The sequence below is a fragment of the Protopterus annectens genome, chromosome 5.part0 (genome assembly GCF_019279795.1).
Source record: "Protopterus annectens isolate FY-2018-M chromosome 5.part0, PAN1.0, whole genome shotgun sequence".
Classification (NCBI taxonomy): Eukaryota; Metazoa; Chordata; order Ceratodontiformes; family Protopteridae; genus Protopterus; species Protopterus annectens.
Window position 1 is genome coordinate 1,750,904,249 of NC_056735.1, and position 26,467 is coordinate 1,750,930,715.

Consider the following 26,467-nt stretch of genomic DNA (forward strand, 5'->3'; position numbering starts at 1 on the left):
GATAGCCATAAGTCAGGAAAATAACTGGGTAAGTGTGCTGGTGATTGTAAACTAGGTGCCATTGTTTACCTAATCTACTTGCCATTAAGTTATTTCAGCAAAGGCAAGACCATGCCAGCAGGTAGTATAAAGGCAGTGGTCAAAATAAATGCTAAGAAGTGCAGTATAGTTCTGTTTGGGAAATAAATATTCTTATCTCCTGTCATATAAATGATATCCCCTTTCAAAAATGGTAGGATGATGGAGACTTGAACACCTGTGTTAAACTCATCATTTAAGCTACCATGTTTCTGTGGTAATTATTTGAAATGTCAGGACCTGTTAAGAGTGAGTCCTGAAACCCACACTGAATGGTCCAAGGATGTTCGACATGCCATTTTTTTGAAGATTCCCTTTTCTCTGAGGTATGGAGATTTCAGAGTTGATGTAAGTTCAGGGGGTGTGGCGGTGCAGTGGGCTGCTTGCCCTCCCCTGCAAAAAAAAAAAAAGTCATTGAATATAATGCCCATTTCAGCATGTATCTGTTCAAGCACATTGCTCAATTTGAGAGACCCAAGATATTCTTTGTATTCTGGCTTAGACCATGAAGTTCCTGTAATTGTTCTACCCTTATGTTCATCTGTCATTAAGCTAATCCTAAAATATAATGCCCTCCTTCATCATGTACCTGTTCAAATGTATTAGTCAACTTGAGATGCCCAAAAAACTTATTGTATTCTTGCCTAAACAATGAATTTTCGTTTAAAAAATATTTTTGCTGGGTGTAAACTCCATATTTAAAGACAGAGGAATTATTTAATACTGCATTCAGATATGTTTTTTTGTGGAGATATGCCGGTCGCTTCCTGTAGAACAAAGGGTAAAAGCTGGATAGAACTCCTTGCAAGGCTTAGTCAGCTCTTTATTCCCCAAAATTGCAAGATCATTTAATGAGCAAAGGGGTTTCTCACAAATTGTATCAGTTGGCCGCGGTAGTGGTGCTGCCGTAGCGTTGTCGCCTCACAGCAAGATGTTGTCGCGTTCGATTCTCAGCTAGAGCGTCTTCTGTGTGGAGGCATGCGTGAATGGGCGTGCCTTCGTTGAAGGTTGTGCGTCAGGGCTGGTAACTCGGCACATAAAATTCCACTGCCAAACATTAGCGGACCGGAGTTCCGCTGTGGCGAACCCTAACCGGGATAAGCCGAAAGACACAACAACAACAACAACTGACTGTAGTAATCAATGAAGAATAACATCTCTAACAAGCAAGTCTAAACCTCATCTCTTGTCTCAGATGTGTTATATTTGTTTTATAAATAGTAAGCCATCATTAAGACAAGGGCCATCTGAACTTCAAGGATAAGTATGAAGAAATTTAAGGCACATCTTGAGGTACTTTGCAAGCAGTAGCACTTCAGATCAAACATGCCAGTTAGTTGCATAAATTGGTGATGCAATTTTTTATTCATGTTTGTTGAAGTGTTGTAGTTTAGTTTGGACAGTGGGTACTTTTATTCACCATGAGTATGTGTCCTCTGGGAGCATCCAGAAGGGATAGCAGTTCTTTGAGTCTTTTTTTTTTTTCATTTGATGCTTGCATGTCATTGAGCAACATATTGATTAATTTTATGGCATTAATTAACCAGGCAGTAATTTTAATTTGTTTCTTTCAGTAAATTTGAGTCAGGAGAGATGCTATGTTCAGTTAAGGAAATGGCTAAAGCAACAAGGTTTTGAAGACTCTACTTTGCAGCCCACCTACTTTCCAGGTAAGCCTTATAAAACTTATCAATAACATTGAATAAATACAATGCAGATAAAGTTGGGTTTGTGTTTGTTCAGTTACTTCTCTGAGGGATAACCTCCTATTCAGAGTTTATTGGTTAACTGTGCAAAATGTGTCCCAATGGCTATCTTAAAGCTTATACATGACATAATGTCATGTTAAAATTCATTTCCTCCATTTAGCTAACTGGAGAATTTTTAGTTTTATATATGCATGGCGCATTTCTTATATTCTTATAAGTGAGAGATTGTCACAAAGAAGGGAGCCGGCATTACAAATCTATGTTTTGTTCTTATGCAACAAGACAAGTCTGATCTGTAAAGCCATGGAGCATATTATTATGGATCTCTTAAGCAAGGACATAGGCAATCTCCAAGCACTTGATCCACCCAGTTCAGATTCGTCAAGGGCAGATCTTGCCTGTTGAACCTCGTTGACTTCTTTGAGACTGTCACCAAGGCCCTAGATGATGTAAAGTCCGTACATACAGCCTACCTTGACTTGGCCAAGGCCTTTGACGCAATCCCCCATTCAGACATCATCGAGAACCTAACACAGCGTGGTGTAAATCCCTGTCTCATCAGGTGGGTGACCAGCTGGCTCAATGACAGGACCCTCAAGGTCAAAATAGGTGCCTCCGCCTCAGCAGACTAGTGGAGTTCCCCAGGGATCTGTCCTGGGACCTCTGCTTTTTGGCATCTACTTCTCAGAGGTCCAAGCAAAGACAAAAGGCCTGTGGCTGACCAAATTTGTGGATGACTGTAATTTGGGTGCTGTCATTGACTCCTCAAATGATTGTTAACATACTGCAAGAGGGTCTCACAGCAACTAATGACTGGTGTCAAAGTCAAGGCCTCAAGCTAAACACAAAAAAAGTATCATCATAGCATTCGGCAAAAACATGGCCCCTGCTAATTACCACATCAACAGCAATCCCCTAAACACACTACCTGTGTTCCGATACCTGGGTACTCTGGTTGATAATCTCACATTTGACTGTCATGTAGCAGCAGTGGTCAGAAAAAACTTTTACTTGGTTTATCTCATAAGTAAAGGGATTGCATCCAGAAAAAGGAGGTTATTCACTTTCTATACTCCTCCTTCATTAGACCTGTAATTGAGTATAACGCCCCGTTTGATATGTACTTCTACAAACGTCTGCACCAACTGGAAAGGCTACAGAAATACCTCATAAAGAGAATCCATGACCTCTAAAACCTGCCCTATGTGGACAGGCTCAAATCATTGCCGCTGTACTCTGTACTATACAGATTGCTTGGAGGTGATCTGTGTCTCACCCACAAGGCAGTATCAGACACTGGCCTATTTGAGATGATACATATCCATAAGTCTAACTCCACACACATTACCCGCTCGAAAGGCCTGAATCTAATATGCAACATCAACAAAACTTGCTGGAGAGACAGGTTTGTCTCCCAGGCACTGCCCTGTCTCTGGAAATGACTTCCCATACACGTCAAATGGAGTACCTTGCTGACCTACAAGTGCAGCCTTTGAGTGGATGGGAAAACACAAATTTAGTCCAGGGGTCCCACCTGAGTCCCTCATTGACAGGGGCGACAGGTGCTGACTGAGGTTTCTTTTTGGGGATAAGCTCATGGCTAAGCTTGTAAGGGCTCCAGGGCCATTAGGCTAGTAACCTCTTATGATCCTGTGCATTTAACCTCTGTTTTGCTTGCCATCCCATGCTGATTATGTGCAACTAACTTTTACAATGTTAGACTAAGTCATTTGCACATAAACGTATTTTAATAGCTCTGTGTGTTAAGTTCAAGTCATCTTCTACGAGTCTTTGTGATGCAGGATGTGAACCAAGGTGTTTGTTTCTGTTTTTTTATATAAATTATTGTAAATCTCAGATTCTTTTAATGTTGTACATTCTAACATTGCAAAATGTGCTTAAGTAATGAACAGAACATGTCATTGAATTCGATTGGTGAAACCAAAAAGATAAATATTTGTAGGATGATACTGTTAGATCTGTTACTGATGCTGTTAATAATTAAATGAATAGTATTCTCCAGTCATTATTGATATGGTGCGATTAAATTGAAGTTCAGAGTCAACATTTGTTGCCAGGTCTTTAATGGGGACATCCTTAGGAGCAATTACATCTGCGATTTTCCTTACCAAACTGTTAAAAAGAAGTCTTAGTTATTGCATTAGTAGTGTAGACCGTTTAGAGCTCTCTGAAATCTTACCATATGTAAGTCACCAAGCAAGTTACATAGCTATACCTTTCTAGCTGACATGATATTAGCAAACATTATTCCAGCAATCATTTTTCTTTGCTGAATGCTGGATTGCTCTGTAGCTAAACTATCACATTAATAAATATGCATTGACAGTAAATAATGCATCTTCCAGTGCAGAGCATTTCTCTCAGGTGTTAAGAATTTCACAGAATGTCCAGGTTTTTTCCTCATTTTTCTGTTCTGTTTCTTATAAAGTTTGTATTTTTCTGACAAATCAGTGGGTATTGAAGTAACTAAATGTAGACAGACATTTGAATATCAGGCTTCATATCATTTCAGAAAAAAATGCTATTCTAGCAACTTTCTAAGTTTATAAGCATATTATTTAAAATCTGTCCCTGATTTTTGGGCCTTTGGCCCTCTTTTATTTCTGACTTTATCAAGAATTGTCATGCTAAGAGGAATTGTGCCTAGGTCTGAAGAATTAGTACTGTACAGAGGCAGTAACTTATACAACTGGATCACATAGGAGAAATATATTGATGTTCTTCGTGTTTCCCTGTCATCACACTTGGTTATCTGCCTGCAGGTAGCCCTCAGTCGGCCCAAATACCAGAGACTTAGTATTTTTGCGTCTGTTGCTTCAGGACTGACGTCCGGTCGTCAGGGCTATAAAAACAGGCAGCCGATGCCATTACATCAGTCTGTAGTGCCGAGGAGCCCGAAGCAGAAGCAGTTTGCACGAGTGCCGGTCAGCCACTACCGGAGTTTTTGTTTATGAAATTGAATCATCCGGAAGTCTTCTAAAGCTAAGTACCCCGGTGGGGATCCTTTTTTCTTGATCTAACCGATGTCAGAAAAAGTTAATAATTGTCTCACCTGTGGAAAGCAAATTCTTACTGCGTCACCTGTTTAGGCCTAGATCACAACGTACCTTGCTGTCGGTTTTGTGCTTTGTTCAATGCCCGAACTATTCGTCGTCGGGCCCTTATTGTAGCTAAATATTTTTGTTCTCTATCTCCGTATTCCGAAATAGCTTTGGTAAGCCATCCGACTACCGATCTTCCAAAAAAATGTAAGGATTAAGACAAAGACGGACTGCACAGGTCAAAAGCTGCCGACAACGCTTCCGTTAAGTTAGTCACCAGTTCGGCGGTACTCAGTGAGGTGCTTTTGCAGCCCCTGCTGCCCACTTCGATGGATTCGCAGGCCGCTACTGAGACCCGCTTGGAGTCCGGTATACCGCAAGACTCTTCTTTGACTGGAACCTGTGGATGTCTCTACCTTGGATGGGTCTGGAGCCGCTGTGCAGGCACCGACTTCTGAGGAAGTTCTTTGCATTACTGAAATTAGACACAAACCGACGACTTCTTTCTTGTCTTCAGTTCTCTCTAAAACTACCGAATTTCTAAGGCCAATAGTATGAGCTACGCCTAAAAAAACGACGACCCAAAGTCAAGCACCTAGCTTCCTTGCCTCAATCTCAAATGCTTAAAATGGCAGAAGACCTGATCATGCTGATTAGGGGAAGCCAGCCTCCCCCTGCTAAAAGAAAAAGAGACCTGTCCCAAGCAGCTTTAACTGACCAAGAGTCTGATGACTCTGAGGTTTCAGAATATGAAGGCATGCCTTTATCTGCCTATGAGGATTCAGATGCAGAGGAATCCATTCCTTTTGCTCCCACTCCAGAGGATTTTTCTTTTGGTGAAACCCTATACACTTTGAGAGAACATTTCCACTGGGAATGCCAGGATTATCCTCTGTCAAAAAAGAGACTCGAGGAATATTTTAGATTTACCACAGCACAGACCCTTAGCTATCCCTGCTGCTCTGGATGTGGATGTTGTGGATGATGTCTTTATGGAATCCAGTCTAACTCCTGATACTTTACCCCCTGCTCCAAGGAAACCAGACAGGTACTATAGAGTCCCTGACTCTCACAAATTTCTTTTCAAAAATCCTACTGCTGACCCAGAGATAATCTCCCAAGGGCCTAAAGGAATAAAAACGACTACAGCTAAGAATCCCATCCCTTTGGACAGGGATTCCAGAGCTTTAGACAGATGGGGTAAGAAAGTATACACCTCTGCAACTCTCACCATTAGAGCATTGAATTGTCAGTTCCACATGCTAAAATACCAGCAACATACTATGGAACTTAAGCAAAAATGGTCCACCTTTCCTGACTGCCGAAAATAAAAAATTACAGGAGCTTATGCATTCTGCAAGCCAAGTCCGCAAACATGCAATGCAATGTGGGTTTAACGCCCTAGAAGCATATTGCAGGGCAGCAGTCACAGGATGTTCATCGTGTTTCACTGTTGCAGTCATTGCACTTGGGTTTTCCTGCTAGCAGGCTACCCGCAGTCGGCCTGAATTCCAAAGTCCTAGTCCGGCGTCGGTTGCTGTTGCCCTTTCCCTGACGTCAGTGCGCCAGGGCTATAAAAGATGCATCCGACGTAATTTTCTTCATTCTTTCTTGCTGCCTGGTGCCTGAAGCAAAAGCAGTTCGCAAGGGCCGGTCGGCTGACTCCTGAGATTTTCAAAATCGAATTTCAGAACCAAAGTCTTCAATAAAGCTAAGTACCCCGTTGGGGAAACTTTTTCTTGCTCCAGTCCGATGTCAGAAAAAGTTAACAATTGTATCTCTTGTGGGAAGCAAATACCTCATAAGGATTTTCATTCTTACTGTATTCCTTGCCTTGGCCCTGACCACGACATTGCTAGCTGTCGGTTTTACGCTAGATTTAACCAACACACTATTAAGCGTCGGTACGATTTTGCCTTTCATTACTTTGGCCGAAGGTTTAATTATTTAATGCTGTCAGAACAGCCGACGACCGGAGTTTATAAAAAGCACAAGGAAAAGGACAGGCATCAAGAGGTCCAAAACCGACGACGAGGCCTCTGCTAGGCCAGTCGCTGGTTCTCAGTGAGGTGCTTTCGCAGCCCCTGACGCCCGCTACCTCAGATCCACAGGCCGCTTCCGACTCCCATGTGGAGACAACTAGGTCTCTGGATACTCAAGGTATTGGACACTCGGAAACTATTCCCTCAGATGGGTCCAGAACCGCTGAGCAGGCATCGGCTTCTGAGGGTGTTTTCAGACCTACACAGTTATATGTCAAGCCAAACTCGGCTTCTAAGGCAAAGACTAAAACAGCTTTAAAGACAAAGAAACAAGTACAGCATTCTCCTGGACAGACTTCCATGCCTAAGAAACAGATGCTTAAAATGGCCGAAGACCTAATTATGTTGATCAGGGGTTCCCATCCCCCTCCTGATAAGAGGCCTAGGCAAGACACAGAATATGATTCTTCTGATCAGGTTTCCATTTCCTCTGACTCCTCTTCAGAACAGGGATACTCTCTTCCTCCCTATGAGGATTCTGATGCTGAAGAATCCATTCCTTCAGCCTCTCCTCCTGAGGATTATTCTTTTGGGGAAACCCTGCATACCATGAGGGAGCATTTTCACTGGGAGAGCCAAGATTACTCAGAATCTAAGAAAAGGCTCAGAGACTTTCTTTTACTGCCTCAGCACAGACCTCTTGCTATTCCACCTGTTCTAGACATTGTAGATGATGTATTTTCAGAGTCCGGCCTATCTCCTGACTTTACCCCCTGTCTGACAGATACTACAGGGTTCCAGATTTTCATAAATTTCTATATAAAAACCCTGCTGCTGATCCAGAAACTATATCTCAGGGTCCCAAAGGGGGCAAGGCTTCCACTGCAAAAACCCTGTCCCCTCTGATAGGGATTCTAGGGCACTGGACAGATGGGGGGAAAAAAGTTTACACCTCTGCTTCCTTGGCTGTAAGGGCTTTAAATTGTCAGTTTCATATGCTTAAATATCAACAGTACTTATTGTCACTGCTCAAACAGAACATGTTGACAAATTCTGAATGTTCTGAAAACAAGGAAATGCAGGATTTATTGCATGCAGCTGAAAAAGTGGGAAAGCATACTTTGCAATGTGGTTTTGATTCACTGGAGGCCTCATGCAGGGCCGTTGTTATAGGTTCTGTCATTAGAAGGCATGCTTGGCTAAAGGAACAGAATCTGCCTGATCATGTTAAAGCAAAATTATTAGATGCTCCATTACAGCATGATACTTTGTTTGGTGTTAAGGCAGAAGAGGTGTTGAAGAAAATTGATGATAAAGCGAAATCTGTGCAGACAGTAAAGGATTTCTTACAGGTACAGCCACCCAGATTTAGCAGGAACTGGCCTTCTAAGAATTGGTCCTTTCCAGTGTCAGACAGGCCACAAAGAGGCAGATACAGATGTCCTAGAGGCAGACCCCAGCCCCAAGGCTCATACAGGCCTAAACAATGGGGTGCTTCTACCTCCAAAAGCAGAGAAGACAAATCACAATCATATAGGAAACAGTCCCAATGACTTTCCTCTGTCAATGCCAAGCACTTATCTTTTGGCAGCACCCTTAGGGGGAAAACTAGCACTTTTTTCACAAAATTGGCACATGATCACGCAGGACAAATGGGTCTTGAATATAGTTTCTCAGGGCTACAGGTTCCACTTTCACACCCTTCCAAAGACAAAAGGTATGCCATACCTGCCACACAATCAATGGACAGAGGCTCAAAAGCAAGTTTAATCTCTCAGGGACATGAGGGCTATTCAGCGAGTACCACAGCAAGAGCAGGGACAAGGATTTTACTCAAGACTTTTCTTGGTACCCAGAAAGGACAAAGCCTGGAGATCAATACTGGACCTGTCTATTCTAAACACTTTTCTGGACATTCCAAAATTCAAAATGTTGACTCTGCAGCAGCTTCTGCCCATGCTGGGCAAGAAGGCTTGGCTTGTAACCTTGGACCTCAAAGAGGCATACCTGCATGTCCAATCAGACAATCTTGCAGAAAATACTTCAGATTCATAGCTGGCTCAATTCACTACCAATTTTCTGCACTGCCCTTTGGCTTATCTACTGCACCCAGGGTCTTCACAAAATACCTGGCACCAGTAATTGCATTTTGCAGACAAAGAGGAATTCAAATATATCCCTACTTGGATGACTGCCTTATTCAAGCAGAGAACAAAGACATTCTACTTAAGCGTCTGGCATTTGTAAAAAGATTACTAATTTGCCTAGGGTGCACAGTAAACGAAAATAAATCAAAACTAGTATCCTCTCAAGAGATAATATTCCTGGGTGCAAGCTTAAATACAACTGCCCAGATGTCTTATCTCATGCCAGACAAACAAAAGCAACTGACTTCTTACTTTGAAAAGATGGCAACAAAGACCCAGTTATCTGCAAGAAAAATTCTGCAGGCTTTGAGCTTCATGGCATCCTGCATTCTGCTAATTAAATATGCAAGACTGCTTATGAGGCAGCTACAATGGTATCTAAAAAGTGTTTGGACTCAACATTGCCACAGCCTGGAAACCTTAATTACACTCATTCCCTGCCTACAACAGGAGTTTCGATGGTGGGCACAGGCCTGTCACCACAACAAGGGACAGCCATTGACTGTACCCACAGCCAGGCAGACACTAACAGATGCATCAGATTATGCCTGGGGGGCCCACATGGCCCGCAAGCCAAATGCATCTTCATATCAATCAAAAAGAGATGCTAGCTGTACAGAATGCCCTGACAGCCTTCAAGGATCTACTCCATCCAGGACATATGCTGATAAAGACGGACAGTACTACAGTCATGTGGTACATAAACAAGCAAGGAGGCACTCATTCCTACCCCCTCTGCAGACAAGCCATGACTTTGTGGAACACAGCATTGACTTATCAAGTGCACCTGCAAGCACAATTCCTGCCAGGAAAGACAAATGCTCTGGCAGACGAACTAAGCAGAAACCTCATGGTCCCTCACGAGTGGAAACTAGATCCACAAGTCTTCAGCATGATAACAAGGAAATGGGGATGCCCAGACATAAATCTGTTTGCCTCCCCCACAACTGCCAACTACAGAGATTCTGCACAAGGACTTATCATAAACGAGCATGGAAAGTGGATGCTCTATAATTCAGCTGGAAAACCCTTACAGTATATGCTTTTCCTCCTCTGCCTCTCCTCCCCAAGGTACTCCTAAAGGTCAGACAAGATAAGCCAAAAATGATACTGATTGCCCCAGACTGGCCACGCCAGCACTGGTATCCAATCCTAAAGAGGTTGTCTCAAGGCCCAGCCTGGACTTTACCTCAAATTCCTCATCTACTGACCCAACAAAACAATCAGATCCTGCACAGCCAACTCGGAACACTAAATCTGGCTGCTTAGTGGATAATATAACCACTCAGAACACACCTCTCTCTAAAGCAGTTATGGATGTTATTTTGGAGGCCAGGAGGCCCAGCAGCAGAAAATCTTATGCAGAAAAATGGAAGAGATTCTCTGCTTGGAACCAGGCACAAGGAATTGACACGCTTGTACCAAATATTCCTCAGATTTTACAATACCTAATTGAGATGCTGGACAAAGGCCTGTCCTTCTCATCAATTAAGATCCATGCCTCTGCCATTTCAGCTCATTACAATACGGACCCACCTATTTTTTCACATCCACTGCTAAGGCAGTACCTCAGAGGGGCCAAAAACACAAGACCTCCAAGGAGAGCACCAATACCTGCATGGGACCTCAATTTTGTCTTGGAAAAGCTCACACTGCCTCCTTTTGTGTCAGCCAATACAGCTGAGATAAAATTCTTATCATGGAAAACAGCTGTGCTCCTAGCAATAACTTCAGCAAAAAGAGCCTGAGTTACAGGCATTAATGGCTGTGGAACCTTTTATTATTTTCCATCCGGACAGGGTTTCTCTAAGGACAAACCCAACATTTATGCCTAAGGTATTGTCCAGTGTGGCTCTTAACCAAACCATTCATTTGCCTACCTTTTATCCAAACCCACAGAATAAAGGGGAGAGACTTGTGCATTATTTGGACATACACAGACAGCTATGCTTCTACTTGGACAAAACTAAAGCTTTCAGAAAGACTGACCAACTTTTAGTGCCATATGCTGCAGGTTCGCAAGGAAAGGCTATTTCAAAGCAGACTATTTCAAAATGGATAGGCCACTGCATTTGTTTCTGCTATTCACAACATGGCAAATCAGTGCCTAAGGGCATTAGGCCACATTCAACCAGAGCAGCAGCCACTTCAGCAGCTTTCCTCAGAGGAGTACCAACCAAGGATATTTTGGAGGCTGCAACTTGGACTTCAGTGCACACTTTTACAAAGCACTACCACTTACCTCTTTACTCTAAATCCAGAGCAGGCTTTGCCACTGCAGTTCTGCAGGGCCTCATAGCCACTCCTAATTCTATTTAAGCCCAGCCACCCAACCTCAGCTTTGGGATTCAACCCAAGTGTAATGACTGCAACAGTGAAACACAATGAACATAGTACAGTTGTGTACCTACCATAAATGTAGATGTTCGAGTGTATTCACTGTTGCAGTCCAGGTTACCCTCCCACCATCCCCCTGTCATTGCTGGGACTTATCTGTACTTGTCTATTCTATACAACCTATATGGTGTATTTGCTTGTAGATGAAGGTAATGTTTATGTTAGTTAATGCTGTTTTATAAGCAGAATTTTTAGCCTACCCTTTTGGGGGCACCTGACATCTGGGGCAAGAAAAACTGAAGAAAATGGCATTGGATGCATCTTTTATACCCCTGGCGCACTGACGTCAGGGAAGAGGCGACAGTAACCGACGCCGGACCAGGACTTTGGAATTCAGGCCGACTGCAGGTAGCCTGCCAGCAGGATAACCCAAGTGTAATGACTGCAACAGTGAATACACTCGAACATCTACATTTATGGTAGGTACACAACTGTACTTTCTGTACTTAGAAGGCATGCTTGGCTTAAGGAGCAGACCTTGCCAGACCATGTCAAATCAAAATTACTGGACACTCCTTTGAACAAGGACAATCTGTTTGACACCAAAGCAGAAGAGGTTTTAAAAAAGATGGAAGAAAAGGCTAAGTCTATGCAGACAGTCAAAGATTTTTTTCAGGTGCAGCCTCCTAGATTCAGTAAGCATTGCCCCTCGAAACAATGGTCCTTTCCAACCCCCTCAAGGGAAACTAGACCCAGGGGAAACAGACCCCCCCCCAGATTACAGTCTCAGGGTATGCAGAGATCTAAGCAATGGAGTACCTCCACTTCTAAAACAGGGAGTGCTAAGCCACCCCCTTACGGAAAGAATTCACAATGACTTCTCAACTCCTCTCCTCACCTCTGCCCAATTGCTCGTGCCCTTAGGAGGAGAACTTGCCCATCATGCAAAAAATTGGACCTCCATCACCAACGATCGATGGATCCTCAACATAGTATCCCAGGGGTACAAATTTTATTTCCACATGCTGCCGACCCCAAAAGGGTTCCCAGACCTTCCAACAATCCAGCGGGCAAGGCACAAAACAAAGTTCAATCCCTGCTCTCCATAAGGGCAATTTAGCCAGTTCCTGCAGAACAGATAGGCCAAGGTTTTTATCCCAGACTTTTCTTGGTACCCAGAAAAGAAGACACCTGGCGCCCAATCTTAGATTTATCCATTCTAAACACATTCCTGGTAGTAAGCACCAAAAGACAGAAAGAAACTACTGACCCAACTGCAGAATTGTGCGAACCAAATACTCCACAATAAAACCACTGGTATGTTGATGCTGTAGAAAATGCTGGTAGTCCACCAAGGAAAGCAAAAAAGTTTATTGTAAGACAATAGAAAGCTGGTAAGCGTTTTCGTCCTCAACAAAAGAACTTCATCAGACAAATTAAAATCAAACACAGGACACATTTTAAAGGCTCCCTTTGTGCTTCACATGATAGTAGCCACTCCCCCTAAGTAACAAAAATTTAAAAGGGCAAAACAAACTGTGATGTCAATGACAAAATGTTAAATAAATACATGTTAATAGATATAAAAAAATATAGAAAATATATAAAAAAGATCATCCACTTCACAATTTTTTAAAAGAGCAATGGATAAATATATAAATAAAGGGTCTATATTAGAAAATCGAAGTTTCAGAACTTCGAATGTTCTAATATCGACACCTACTAACTGAAAACTGACAAGACCGAAAAAATTGCAAACAGCAAATTTTTTACTAGGGAAAAAAAATTGCTGATCCAAAACACATACACACAACACAAATGCACCAAACAAACAGCAATCCACACACATACACCTAAAATTTTGCATCTAAACCTACACTAAACTGTACATACACCACTATCTACCCACTTACCATAACCCAAACTCTAACCCTAAGGTCCCGCACTATCGCACACACACCTCACCCACGCCCTACCTCTAACTCACCTATCCCACCCAAACCCTCACGTCCACACAATCGGACACTTACCTGAACCCGACTGTAACTTTCCCACCGCAGAGCTGAAAATAGTGAAGCGATTGGAACGGACAACCGAATTCTTTCCCTAGGAAAGAATTTGGTTATCTTAATTTTCGCTATTATCAGTTTTCGGTTAGTAGGTGTCGATTATTAGAACATTCGAAGTTCTGAAACTTCGATGTTCTAATATTGACCCTAAATAAATATATAAATAAATAATCACCTGTTTAAAGTTCTCAATTTTAAAAGGGAATTAATGGAGAGGGATTAATTTAAACCTGGCCAGTTGTTCGCATTTAATAACAACTGCCTGTATAATTCTCTCTTCTAGTAAGGCAGACCATGAACCTCCCCTGATATCAATCGTGACGCCATCAATAACAAAAAAATTAAAAGTGTGGTCACTGTTTTCTGAGGTATGTTTATACAAAGCATTTGTCTCTTTGCCTGTTCTTATTTCATACAAATGTTCATATTCTATTTTTAAATTTCTATCAGTTTTTCCAATGTAAAAACAATCAGGTTACAGAGGGCACAGTAAATAATACGTTCAGAGTTACAGTTATACTTATGATCAACAACACTAAGATTCATATCAAAAATAAATACTGTTCCTTCCTTTTCTACAGCATCAACATACCAGTGGTTTTATTGTGGAGTATTTGGTTCGCACACTTCTGCAATTTGGTCAGTACATTCCTGGTAGTACCAAAATTCAGAATGCTCACCCTACAGCAGCTTCTCCGTATGCTGTCCAAAGATGCCTGGTTAGCCACCATAGACCTAAAGGAAGCCTATCTGCACATCCCTATCAGGGACTCATGCAGGAAATATCTACGTTTCGGGGCAGGATCTATGCATTATCAGTTCCCTGCACTTCCCTTTGGCTTATCCACTGTTCCCAGAGTCTTCACAAAACGCCTGGCTCCAGCCATTGCCTATTGCAGAGACAGATTCAAATTTACCCTTACTTGGACGATTGCCTAATTCAAGCAGAGAGTCAGGAAAAAGCATCTGACATTTGTAAAGGACCTTCTAACCTCCCTGGGGTACACTATCAACGAAAGAAATCAAAACCAGTCCACAGTCAAAAAATTGTATTCCTGGGAGCAAGCTTGGAGACAGCATCCCAGATGGCATTCCTTACTCCAGAAAAACAAGCCTATCTGACAGGCTATTTCACTCAAATGGCCACCAGAACCCGGCTATCCACAAGGAAAATCCTGCAGGCTCTAGGGTTCATGGCCTCCTGCATTCTACTAATTCCATATGCCAGACTGCTTATGAGGAAACTTCAGTGGTGCTTAAAAATTCTTTGATGCCAACATTCTCAGGACCTGGAAGTTATCATACCTTGTCTCAGAACAGAGTTTCTTTGGTGGGCAGCAGCATGCAACTACAACAAGGGACTTCCCTTTACACAACCCCATGCCGTCCACACCCTAACCACAGACGCATCAGACTATGCCTGGTGTGCATATCTGGACAGCCGGTGCATTTAGGACCACTGGAGCCCAAACCAAATTTACCTGCACATCAATCAGAAAGAGATGCTAGCTGTTCAGCACACTCTGACAGCTTTCAGATCCATACTCTGACCAGGGCCCCTTCTGATAAAAAAAACGACAACACCACAGTGATGTGGTACATCAACAAGCAGGGGGGAACCCACTCTGCAAGCTAGCCATGACCCTGTGGAACACAGCCTTGGCTATGTATATTCACCTGCAAGCTCAATTCCTGCCAGGCAAACAAAACTCTCTGGTAGACGAGACGACTTAAGCAGAAATCTCCTAGACCCACAAGAGTGGCAATTAGACTGCAACACTTTCAGCCTTCTAACCCAGAAATGGGGTACCCCAAAGGTGGACCTATTTACTTCCTCCTACAATCACCAGCTCAGCAAATTCTGCACCAGGGTACCTCACAGCAAGGCCTGGAAAGTGGATGCCCTATCCTTCTAGTGGGTAAACCTGTCCATCTATGCATTTCCCCCTCTGCCTCTTCTTACATGAGTACTACTCAAGATAAGGCAGGAAAGACCAAGGGCAGTCCTGATTGACCCAGACTGGCCACTCCAACATTGGCACCCACTTCTGCGCAGTCTGTCACCGGTGCCACCATGGCACCTACCCCAGATCCCAACCCTCCTCACTCAGCAGTAGGGACGGATCTTGCATCTGCAACTGCAAACCCTGAACCTTGCAGCCTGGCTCATTCCTTGAATTCTCCTCCACTGGCCAGCTTAAGCAAGCAGGTGCTGGATGTCATTCGTGATGCCAGAAGACCCAGTACTAGGAAATCCTATGCTGATAAGTGGAAAAGGTGTTGTTCCTGGATTCTCTCTAAAGGAGCGGATACAGCACAGCCCTCATTAACTCTCATCCTGGACTACGTAGCAGACCTACTCCACAGAGGCCTGTCCTTCTCTTCCATTAAGATCCATGCTGTCTCATCTTCCATGAAGTCAGGTAGTCAGGGGTATAAAGCATGCAGCCAATGCCATTACCTCAGTCTTTCTTGCCGTGCGGTGCTGGAAGCAGAAGCAGTTTGTAAGTGCAGGTCGGCCGACTCCTGAAATTTTCGTTTTCGAGTTTCAGAACCGAAGTCTTCAACTAAAGCTAAGTACCCCTTTGGGGAAACTTTTTCTTGCTCTAAACCGATGTCAGTAAAAGTCAGTAATTGTATTTCTTGTGGAAAGCAAATACCTCAAAGATTTTCATTTGTACTGTATTCCTTGCCTAGGCCCTGACCACGACGTACCTATGTCGGTTTTGTGCCTTATTTAAACCATGAACTATTCATCGTTGGTATATTTATGCTTCTAAATATTTTGGTACTTGGTTCAATTATCCAGATATGTCTTCGGTAAGCCACCTGAATACCGACATTCTGAAAAAACGCAAAGATAAAGACAGAGACAGGCTGCCTAGGTCCAAAGCTGCCAGTGACGCTTCTCCTAAGCTAGTCGCCAGTTCACTGGTATTCAGTGAAGCACTTTTGCAGCCCCTGATACCCACTACTTCAGATTCACAGGCCTCTACTGAGACCCATTCAGAGTTTGGTATGCCGTGAGATTCTTCAGCTGTGGAACTTGCAGATGTCTCTACTTTGGATGGGTCCGGAGCCGCTGTGCAGGCACCGGCTTCTGAGGGTGTATTCAGGCCTACTGACTTGCATATTAAACCGACGCCATCTTCTTCTTCAAGACCTAAAACTCGAACCATGCCTAGAAAACTGACACTCAGACCGCATGGTCAGGCTTCTATGCCTAAAAAACAAATAAGAATGGCTGAAGACCTTATTACTTTAATCAGTAGAAGCCAACCTTCCCCCTCTAAGAGACCTAGGACTGAATTTGCTTATGATACTTCTGACCAGGATTCTGAAATTTCTGTTTCCTCTGTTGACCAGGATTTACCCTTGTCTACCTATGAGGATTCTGATGCAGAGGACTCTATTCCCTCTGCCCCCCCCCCCCCCCAGAGGATTTTTCTTTTGGTGAAACCTTGCATACTCATAGGGAGTATTTTCGCTGGGAAAGCCAGGATTACTCTGATTCTAAAAAGAGGCTTAGGGATTTCTTACTCCTGCCCCAACAAAGACCTTTAGCTATCCCTCCTGTGCTAGACATTGTTGATGATGCCTTATCGGAACCTAGCTTGGCCCCCTGACTCTTTACCTCCTGCTCCCAGAAAACCTGATAGATATTACAGGGTTCCTGACTCTCACAAGTTCCTTTTTAAAAATCCTACTGCGGATCCTCAGACCATTTTTCAGGGACCCAAGGGCATTAAGACTACTAGTGCCAAAAATCCCATCCCCTCTGATAGAGATTCCAGGACCCTGGATAGATGGGGTAAGAAGGTATACACCTCTGCAACCTTGGCCATAATGGCCTTAAATTGCCAGTTTCATATGTTAAAGTATCAGCAGCATATTATTGGATTGCTTGAACAGAAAATGATGTTGATTTCTGACTGTGCTGAAAATAAGGATTTACAAGATTTAATGCATTCTCCTGAACAGGTTGGAAAACATATTGCAATGTGGTTTTGATTCACTAGAGGCATCTTACAGGGCTGCTGTCACAGGGTCTGTACTTAGAAGGCATGCTTGGCTTAAGGAGCAATGTTTGCCAGAATATATTAAAACTAAATTGCTGGATGCTCCCTTAAATCAGGACCGCCTGTTTGGCAACAAAGCAGAAGACATTCTTAAAAAGATGGAGGAAAAAGCTAAATCTATGCAAACTGTTAAAGATTTCCTGCAAGTACAGCCTCCCAAGATTTAGTAGGCATTGGCCCTCTTAAGAATTGGTCCTTTCCTGCATCTTCCAGGCCTTCTCAGTCCAAATCCAGAACCAGCAGAACACCCAGGCTTCAGTCCCAGGGTACGCACAGGACTAAGCAGTGGGGGGCTCCCATTTCCAAATCAGGGAGTAGTAAGACTCCCCCCTATGGTAAGCTGTCTCAATGATTTAACTTTAAAACTTCCAAGCACTTCTCAACTGATTGCTGTTTTAGGGGGAAAGATTGCTCTGCGAGCAAAAAAACTGGGAATGCATTACCCAGGACAAATGGGTTTTAAATATAGTTTCCCAAGGATACATATTTCTCTTCCACACATTACCAACCCCAAACGGTTGGCCAGATGTACCCCCAAATCAGTGGGCAGCGTCTCAAAAGCAAGTACTCTCTCTGTTAAGCTTAATGGCTATTCAAACTACCAGAAGAGGAAAAGGGACAAGGTTTCTATTCAAGACTTTTCCTGGTACCCAGAAAAGACAACTCATGGCTTCCTATCCTGGACCTTTCTCTCCTAAACACCTTTTTGGTGATTCCAAAATTCAAGATGCTAACTCTTCACCAGTTGCTTCCTATGCTAGGCAAGGATGCCTGGTTTGCAACACTGGATTTAAAGGAAGCCTACCTGCACATCCCAATCAGGGAATCTTGCAGAAGATACCTACGCTTCAAAGCAGGCTATTTGCACTATCAGTTCTCTGCACTGCCCTGTGGCTTATGTACTGCGCCCAGGGTATTCACAAAGTGCCTAGCTCCAGTCATTGCATTTTGCGGGTAATGAAATATTCAAATATACCCATACCTGGACAATTGTCTAATTCAGGCAGAAAGCCAGGACATACTTTTGAATCATCTGGCATTTGTACAAAAGGTGCTAACTTGTCTGGGGTACACCATAAACGAAAATAAATCACATCTTGTACCCTGTCATCAAATTATATTCCCGGGAGCAAGCTTGAACACAACTTCCCAGATGGCTTTCCCCATTCCAGAGAAACAAATTAATTTGACAACTTACTTCAAACTAATGGCCACAAAAGCCCTGCTATATGCAAGGCAAATTCTGCCAGCCTTGGAGTTCATGGTCTCCTGCATTCTACTAATTCCATATGCAAGACTGCATATGAGGAAACTACAATGGTATCTAAAAAGCCTATGGTGTCAACATTCTCAGGATCTAGAAGCAATGATTCCTATCATTCCTTGCCTACAGTTAGAGTTCCTTTGGTGGGCGGAGGCCTGCCACCAAAACAAAGGACTACCATTCACTCTACCCCCTGCCACCCAAACCCTAACAACAGACGCATCAGACTATGTAAGGGGGGCTCACCTGGCAGGGAAGTGCATTCAGGGCAAATGGAACCCAAGTCAAATGCACCTGCATATCAATCAAAATAAATGTTAGCTGTACAAAATGCTCTGACAGCCTTCAAGGACCACATTCTTCCAGGACAATTAATGGTAAAGATGGAAAACACCACTGTTATGTGGTACATAAACAAGCAGGGGGGTACCCATTCATACCCCCTCTGCAGACTAGCCATGGCTCTGTGGAGCACAGCCTTGAGCTACCAGGTGCATCTACAGGCTCAATTCCTGCCAGGAAAACTAAATACATTGGCAGACGAACTAAGCAGAAATCTCATGGACCCACACGAGTGGAAACTGGAACCAAAGACTTTCAACATGTTGATAAACAAATGGGAGAGCCCAGATATAGACCTGTTTGCCTCTCTCCAGAACTACCAATTGGACAAATTCTGCACAAGGACTCCCCACAAGCAAGCTTGGAAAGTGGATCCTTTGTCCTTCAGCTGGAAAAATCTATCAGTTTATACATTTCCTTTTCTGCCTGTCCTCTCCAAAGTACTACTAAAGATCAAACAGGACAAACCAAGGATGATACTGATTGCACCAGACTGGCCACGCCAACACTGGTACCCCCTCTTGTGCAGTGTGTCACTCCTGGCTCCATGGCACCTGCCTCAGACCCCTACTCTGCTGTCACAGCAGGAGAGCCAGATTCTGCACCCTCAGCTTCAAACCCTGAACCTGGCAGCCTGGTTAATTACCTAATCTCTCTGTTACCATCCCTCAGTAAACAAGTGTTGGATGTCATTTTGGTGGCAATGAGACCTAGTACTAGAAAATCTTATGCTGAAAAATGGAAAAGATTCTGTGCCTGGAACCAAACTCAAGGGATGGGCACAGCAGCGCCCAATTTACCTCACATTCTTCAATATTTAACTAAGATGCTTCACAAAGCCCTTTCTTTTTCCTCCATCAAAATTCATACCTCAGTTATTTCAGCTCATTACAACACAGAACCACCCCTCTTCTCTCATCCACTGCTCAAGCAGTTCCTCAGAGGGCCCAAAAACTTAAGACCACCCAAGAGAGCCGCAACTCCAGCCTGGGACCTTAACTGTGTATTGGAAAAACTCACTCTTCCTCCTTTTGAGCCAGCTGCAAGTGCGGAGTTAAAGTTTCTTTCTTGGAAAACAGCCTTCCTTTTAGCAATCACCTCAGCAAGAAGGGTATCTGAATTAAATGACCTTATGGCAATGGAGCCTTTCATCATCTTTCATCTGGACAGGGTGTTCTTCAGGACCAATCCCTCCTTCATGCCCAAGGTAGTATCCAGTGTGGCTCTTAATCAGTCCATTCATTTGCCAACCTTCTTTTCTAATCCACAGAACAAAGGGGAATGGATACTGCACTCCTTAGATGTGCACAGACAACTTAGATTTTACTTGGACAGGACTAAACTTCAAAGAAAATCTGAACGACTGCTGGTGGCATTTGCTGCAGGGGCAGAGGGGAAGGCTGTTTCAAAGCAAACCATTTCTAAATGGATAGGCCATTGCATTCATTTCTGCTATAAGCACCATGGAAAACCTATCTCACAGGGGATTAGACCACATTCAACCAGGGCCGCATCTACCTCTACAGCCTTTCTCAGAGGTGTCCCTACCAGGGACATCCTAGAAGCTGCTACCCAGAGTTCTGTACATACTTTCACCAAGCATTACCATTTGCCAATTTTCTGTAAATCCAGAGTTGGCTTTGCCACTGCAGTCTTGCAGGGCCTTATAGCTGGTCCTAATGCTATCTAAATTCCTCCTCCCATCCGTAGCTTTGGGAATCTACCCAAATGTGATGACTGCAACAGTGAAACACGAAGAACATAGTACAGTTGTGTACACTTACCATAAATGGTAGATGTTTGAGTGTATTCACTGTTGCAGTCCTGGTTACCCTCCCTCCAGCCCCCTGACATCTTTTGACTATACCTCTATTTTCCTTTACCATGCTTAAAAGCTTTTTGGTGTATTTGCTTTTTTTTGTTGGAGGTATAACTTTGTGTGTGTGTGTGTGTGTGTGTGTGTGTGTGTGTGTGTGTGTGTGTGTGTATATATATATATATATATATATATATATATATATATATATATTTAATTACTTCCAATTAGGGGGGCACCTGACATCTGGGGCAAGAAAAACTGATGTAATGGCGTCGGCTGCATGCTTTGTACCCCTGACTACCTAACGTCATGGAAGATGAGACAGCATCCGATGCAGGACCCAAGACTTTGATTATCAGGCCGACTGAGGGCTACTGCAAACAGATAACCCAAATGTGATGACTGCAACAGTGAATGCACTCGAACATCTACATTTTTGGTAAGTGTACACAACAGTACTTTACTCGGCCTTTTTTTTTTTTTAAGTTATAGACTTGCTTCCATACCTTACCTTGGTACAAGAGTAATTGACATGGTAGGCAGTGTGGTTTCTGTGCTGAGCCCCCTTCACTCATCACATATATCCACAGGTGCGCTGGTACTTCTATACCCCTCCAGGTTGTGGATGCAAATTTACCAGCTGAGTCGCTACACATACAGGATCAAAGTAGACTAGAGTGCTGCCAGTGCAGCCCATGTAAGCTGTAGCTTATAGGTTATCACCTTTCTCTCATCCCACTTCCTGTTGTATAGTACCACCTTGGAAGCTGGCAGTGGGTGGACCCACCCATTCCTGATGACCATATAATCTGTATAATCCCTGACTTTTGACAGAGATTGAAGAGACCATAACTATCTCAAATCTTCCTGCGTATGTTGGGGCTTTTTCTCTCTACGCTATGGTGCTGGCAACCTTTGCTCAGCCTGTTAAGTAGAACAACAATATGTCTGACTGTGAGATAGTTTGCTGCTAATATAATATCATGTCTGGCCACAGCCACTGGAGCCTTTAAGTGTATGGGCTTGGAACCAAAGCATCTTCTCTTGGGTGTGGGTGAAGGTGCAGGACCTTTCTTACTACTCCATTAAAATTTGTGACTCTGCCATCTTTGCCTGCATGCCCATGCAACCTCCTCTGTTTTCCCAGACTATGATGAAACAGTTCATCAAGGACATCATGCACCTAAGCACCTCTCCTACTGCTTGTTCTACAGCTTTGGGAGTCCCTAGTGATTTATTACTGCAACAGTGAAACTTTGTGAACATAGCATAGTTGTACCTATTTGCCATAGATGTAGATGTCTGAGTGTCTTCACAGCTGCAGTAATCTTTGGTGACAGTATGGGTTTATTTTGCTGCTGACATAGGGTTCTGAGAGTAGATATCCAGTCCTAGTGGGAAGAAAGACCTGAGGAAATGGCCCAGGCTGACAACCTGTGTGCCCCTACTTCCAAACATCAGAGGGAAGGGTGTCCTCTGAGCCAGAGGGAGGGGATGAAGTCAGTGATATTTGGGATGGCAAAGGGCTTCCACAGCATGAAATCACAAGGAGTTATTACTGCAACAGTGAAGACACCGACATCCATATTTATGGTCAGTTGATACAACTAAAATTTACAATGACTGGTAAAACTAAGTGAAAGAGATAATGGCCACAGTATTGTACTTCATGTTTGCCACTGTTATTCAAGGCTGCACTTCCCACATTAAACAATGTTATAAATAAAAGGATAAAAAAATGAACGGATAATTGCTGTGTTCAGTGTGTATTTATGGGCAGGTTGGTAATGTCAAATTAAAGTACTAATATGGGCAGGGGAGACGGCTCTTATGGAAAAGAAGGTGACACTAAAATGCATTGTTGTAATGTGATGGAGTTAAAACATGATGGGAAGGGATGGCTTACTGTTACCAGGTCCTAACAGATCAGTAAGTGCTTTCAAATTGTTCCTGTTTGTTTTGTTGTATTCCACTTCTGTGTCATTCTGTGTACTACTTAGTTGCCACAGGCTTTATTTTCCTGTTTACTTAGAGTTTGGGATTAAAGTACTAGCTTATTTCCATCATGTATTGTACAGATTTGTTCCTTGCTTTCCAGATGCTGCTGGTAGTTTTTGTCACCCTTTAATGTTCTGTGATTTCTGGTTGGCCATTGTTGTCCCTTTCCTCCTTAGGCACAACACTGCCTTGTTGCAAAGCAGCATCTTCGCTTCTCTTTCCATTTCTGTTCAGGCTTTCAGTATCATCATCAGCAAACCCCCTTTTCCCATTTTTCTACATGGGGTTGGAGTATCATGTTGACTGTCACCATCTCTTTCTATTCAGTGCCATTCTTCTGCCTTCTTTAACACTCATGCCTGACCGTCACAGGTCTTCTCTCATACTATCCATCCACCTCTTTGCTCGACACCCTTGTTTTCTTTTGGCTTCTTCTATCTATCACAAGTCTTCTTCACCAGATTGTCTTCTGTTTTTCTGCACATGTGCCTGAACCACAGTAATCTGTTCTGTTTGACCTTTTTCTACAATTGGCACTACTTTGGCTTCTGCTCTTATGTCCTCATTTCTACATCTGTCCCATAGCATGCATCCTACCACTATTCTCAGGCACTTGGTCTTCATTATCTCTAGTTTCCTCAGCTGCTCTGCCTTTACTGCCCAGGTTTCCATACCATGCAGTAATACTAGTTGCAGCACTGTTTTGCACAGTTTACTTTTCAGCTTGTTAGGCCAGTTGGCATAATGGTTAAGGTCTTCCCCTCCAAAGTACAAGATACAAGGTTTGATCCTGACTTCTGGCCAATGCCTGTTTGGAATTTGCATGTTTTCTCTGTATCTGTCTGGGGTTCCTCCCACCTCCTGAAAAACACACTGAGTTTTCCATCTCTAACTCACCAATGTATGGAGCTCTGGGCAACTATTCAGACTCTACATGATGCCCTATGGAGGAAGAGTTGTGTAAATCAACTACTTTGGGCATCTACTGTGGTAATCCGTATCTTCGTGATAGGAGAACACAGATCGCAGCCTGTGCACTGCAGGGTCAGCCACTCAACATTGCAAAATATAGCTGTAGGTGAGTCTGTCAGGCCTTCATTAGTGTTTGTGAAACGTTAAACCCTGTCCTTTTCTATAAAACATTTGCTTAATTTTTCTTCAGTCATATCACCTGTCATGGTGCCAGGTTATGTTATCAGTACAGTGCAGTCAGCAGGAATCCAAATCCTTTTTTTTTTTTTTAATTTTGAGTTGCTGTATCATTGGGAAGTTACGCTACTTCTGTATGCTTGTTTATAGTTAACTACTTCACCTTCTCAAGTCTGTTAAAATGCATCATATTAAATTTTAGACATTGAAGTAAGTGCTAGGAATTAAGCTTGTTTAATCATGTGTTATACTAAACCAGGCTTTTAAAGCAGTCTTGACAGGATACGAGTCTGTGACTGGAGAGAATATTGGTACCTCTAAAAACTGAAACGTGATGTAGTTATCACTGCATTCTGTTGCAGAATGGAATGTTGCTGGAATTCAACAGAGTGATGTTCCTTTTAGATGGATGTAATGTGTTTAAGGCAGAGAAGTTTGAATTGGGCAGTTGTAGATTTCAAACCTGTCACAATAGTTGTATTGCTGTTAGTGAATAATATGCCAACTAACAGTGGATCTGTCCTGCAATGAATTAATCCAGAAAAGAGCAGTTACCTGTGCATCCTAAAGTAACTTGAATACTGCATTTGTTAAAATTGTAGCAGTGAGATCGAATTGCAGGTTAACCATATTAAGGAACGCTGGGCAAGGTATGGCTTTTAAGTATGGAAAATATCTTCTTACACAAGTTATCTTTAATCTTTTCAGATACAGGAAGAGGACTAATGACCACTGAACCCATTAAGGTTTGTTAATGAGAAATTTGAGATGATTTCATAATGTAATTCTTCTTCTTTATTTTCTTCAAATACATTTGAACAATTTTTTGTTTGCACGTTTTGTCCCCTGCTCCCATCCTTGTTCAGACTCTCTTCACTTTTGGGCCTGTCAGTTTTTATTGTCTCCTGGTGTCATGAGGCGCCAGCAGGAAGACGTAAGAGTCAGGAATCTGACAATTAACTTTTCAAGATTAGGAAATTCTTTGCTTCTGGCACCTTCCCACTTATAGGCTGCAAATGCCAGAGAGTGCCCACTGTTTCAAGCTCCAAAGCAAGACTTGATACTGAGTGAGTGTAAACACTTGGCTTGGTTAACATCCTCTGGTTTTGTGGATATAGATTGCATTGCTAAGCCTCTTCCAGAAGATGTTGCTGTGGCAGGACATTACTAGCTCCCTCTTCCTGCTTACAGAAACCTTTTCAGACAGTTTCTCTGGTGCTTGGGATGCTAACTGAACCAGAATAAGCTGGGCCTGTAATCAGACTTTACCACTCAGCACCGCAGAGGCAACATATATTTTTTTTTTATGAAGCTCGTGGCCTGACCCCCCATCACAATTTTGAGGCATTACCTGGGTTCTTAGAATAGCCCAACAAATGCTGCAGAAACAGCATACATGTGACAGGATGTCTTTGATTGCTGTAATGCATTTTATATGGTTTTCTTTAGGTCTGCAGTTAGTAGTGTTGGATGAAAAGATAAAGAATCGATCTAGCAAAGTATATTGAAATAGTTATTCATTTTGGATGCATTTTCAAAGTATATTCAGCAGCAGAATGCCAGAACATTTTACTTCTGTTTCTTTTTTTTTAATGACATTTTTGTAAAATAAAGACAAATATTTAATTGCCTTGTGCATTTTTTTGCTTTTATTTACTGTGTAAGTAGAATTGTAGGTATTGTGAATACTACACTTTTCAGATGTTATGTAATAAAGAAGCTGGGTTTATGTGAATCCACCATCTATGTTTCTGATGATGTTCTAGTAAAACTGTAAAGTTATGCATTTAACACAGAAGTGTGTTATTTTTGCAGCATGTTGATTATGGTTACAATGAGTTGCTTTGAAAAAATTTTTTTTCATTTTTTTGAACTTTTGTAATGCAGTCTTTTGATTTAAAACATTATGTTAGGCATCCCAGCTTACCTTAATTAGGGAGTACAGTGATTTAACGTACAGCAACATTAACAGTGTCCACGGTGAATATTTAGTATGAGTCATGGTGAACATAGTATTCAAACTCACGTAAGGCAAAGCTTAGGTGCATGAAAAACAGTGATTCTAAGCATTATTAAGAACGTATTATGTTAATTTCATAGTATATGAACATAATGCCCAAAGAGTATCATTAAGATTGAAATAAATAAATAAAATATTTTGAATATAATGACCAAAAAAGCCTGACAAATAATGTAGATGATATACACAGCAAGGAAGAAAACACTAAATGGGTTTAAACTGGTTGGCTTGGTCTATATTCAGCTTCTTTTGTAAGTCACACTCAGATTAATGTTTAGTATCGTAGCTGCAGTCTGGTTGATAAAAATATATATATATATATATATATATATATATATATATATATATATATATATATATGGGTCTGTATGACTTGGTCGACAGTTCATATGATCGACTGTTTATTTGGTCG

General features: G+C 42.5%; 1 protein-coding gene across 1 annotated transcript in view; it reads left to right on the forward strand.

Moving 5' to 3' along the window:
- LOC122802412 (SET domain-containing protein 4-like) overlaps positions 1-26,467 on the forward strand; it is a 233,681-nt gene that overhangs the window by 171,555 nt on the left and 35,659 nt on the right. Inside the window, exons 3-4 of the mRNA XM_044072034.1 lie at positions 1,653-1,748; positions 24,744-24,781. Of these exons, the coding sequence (XP_043927969.1) occupies positions 1,653-1,748; positions 24,744-24,781 (134 nt within the window). The remainder of the gene's footprint in view (positions 1-1,652; positions 1,749-24,743; positions 24,782-26,467) is intronic.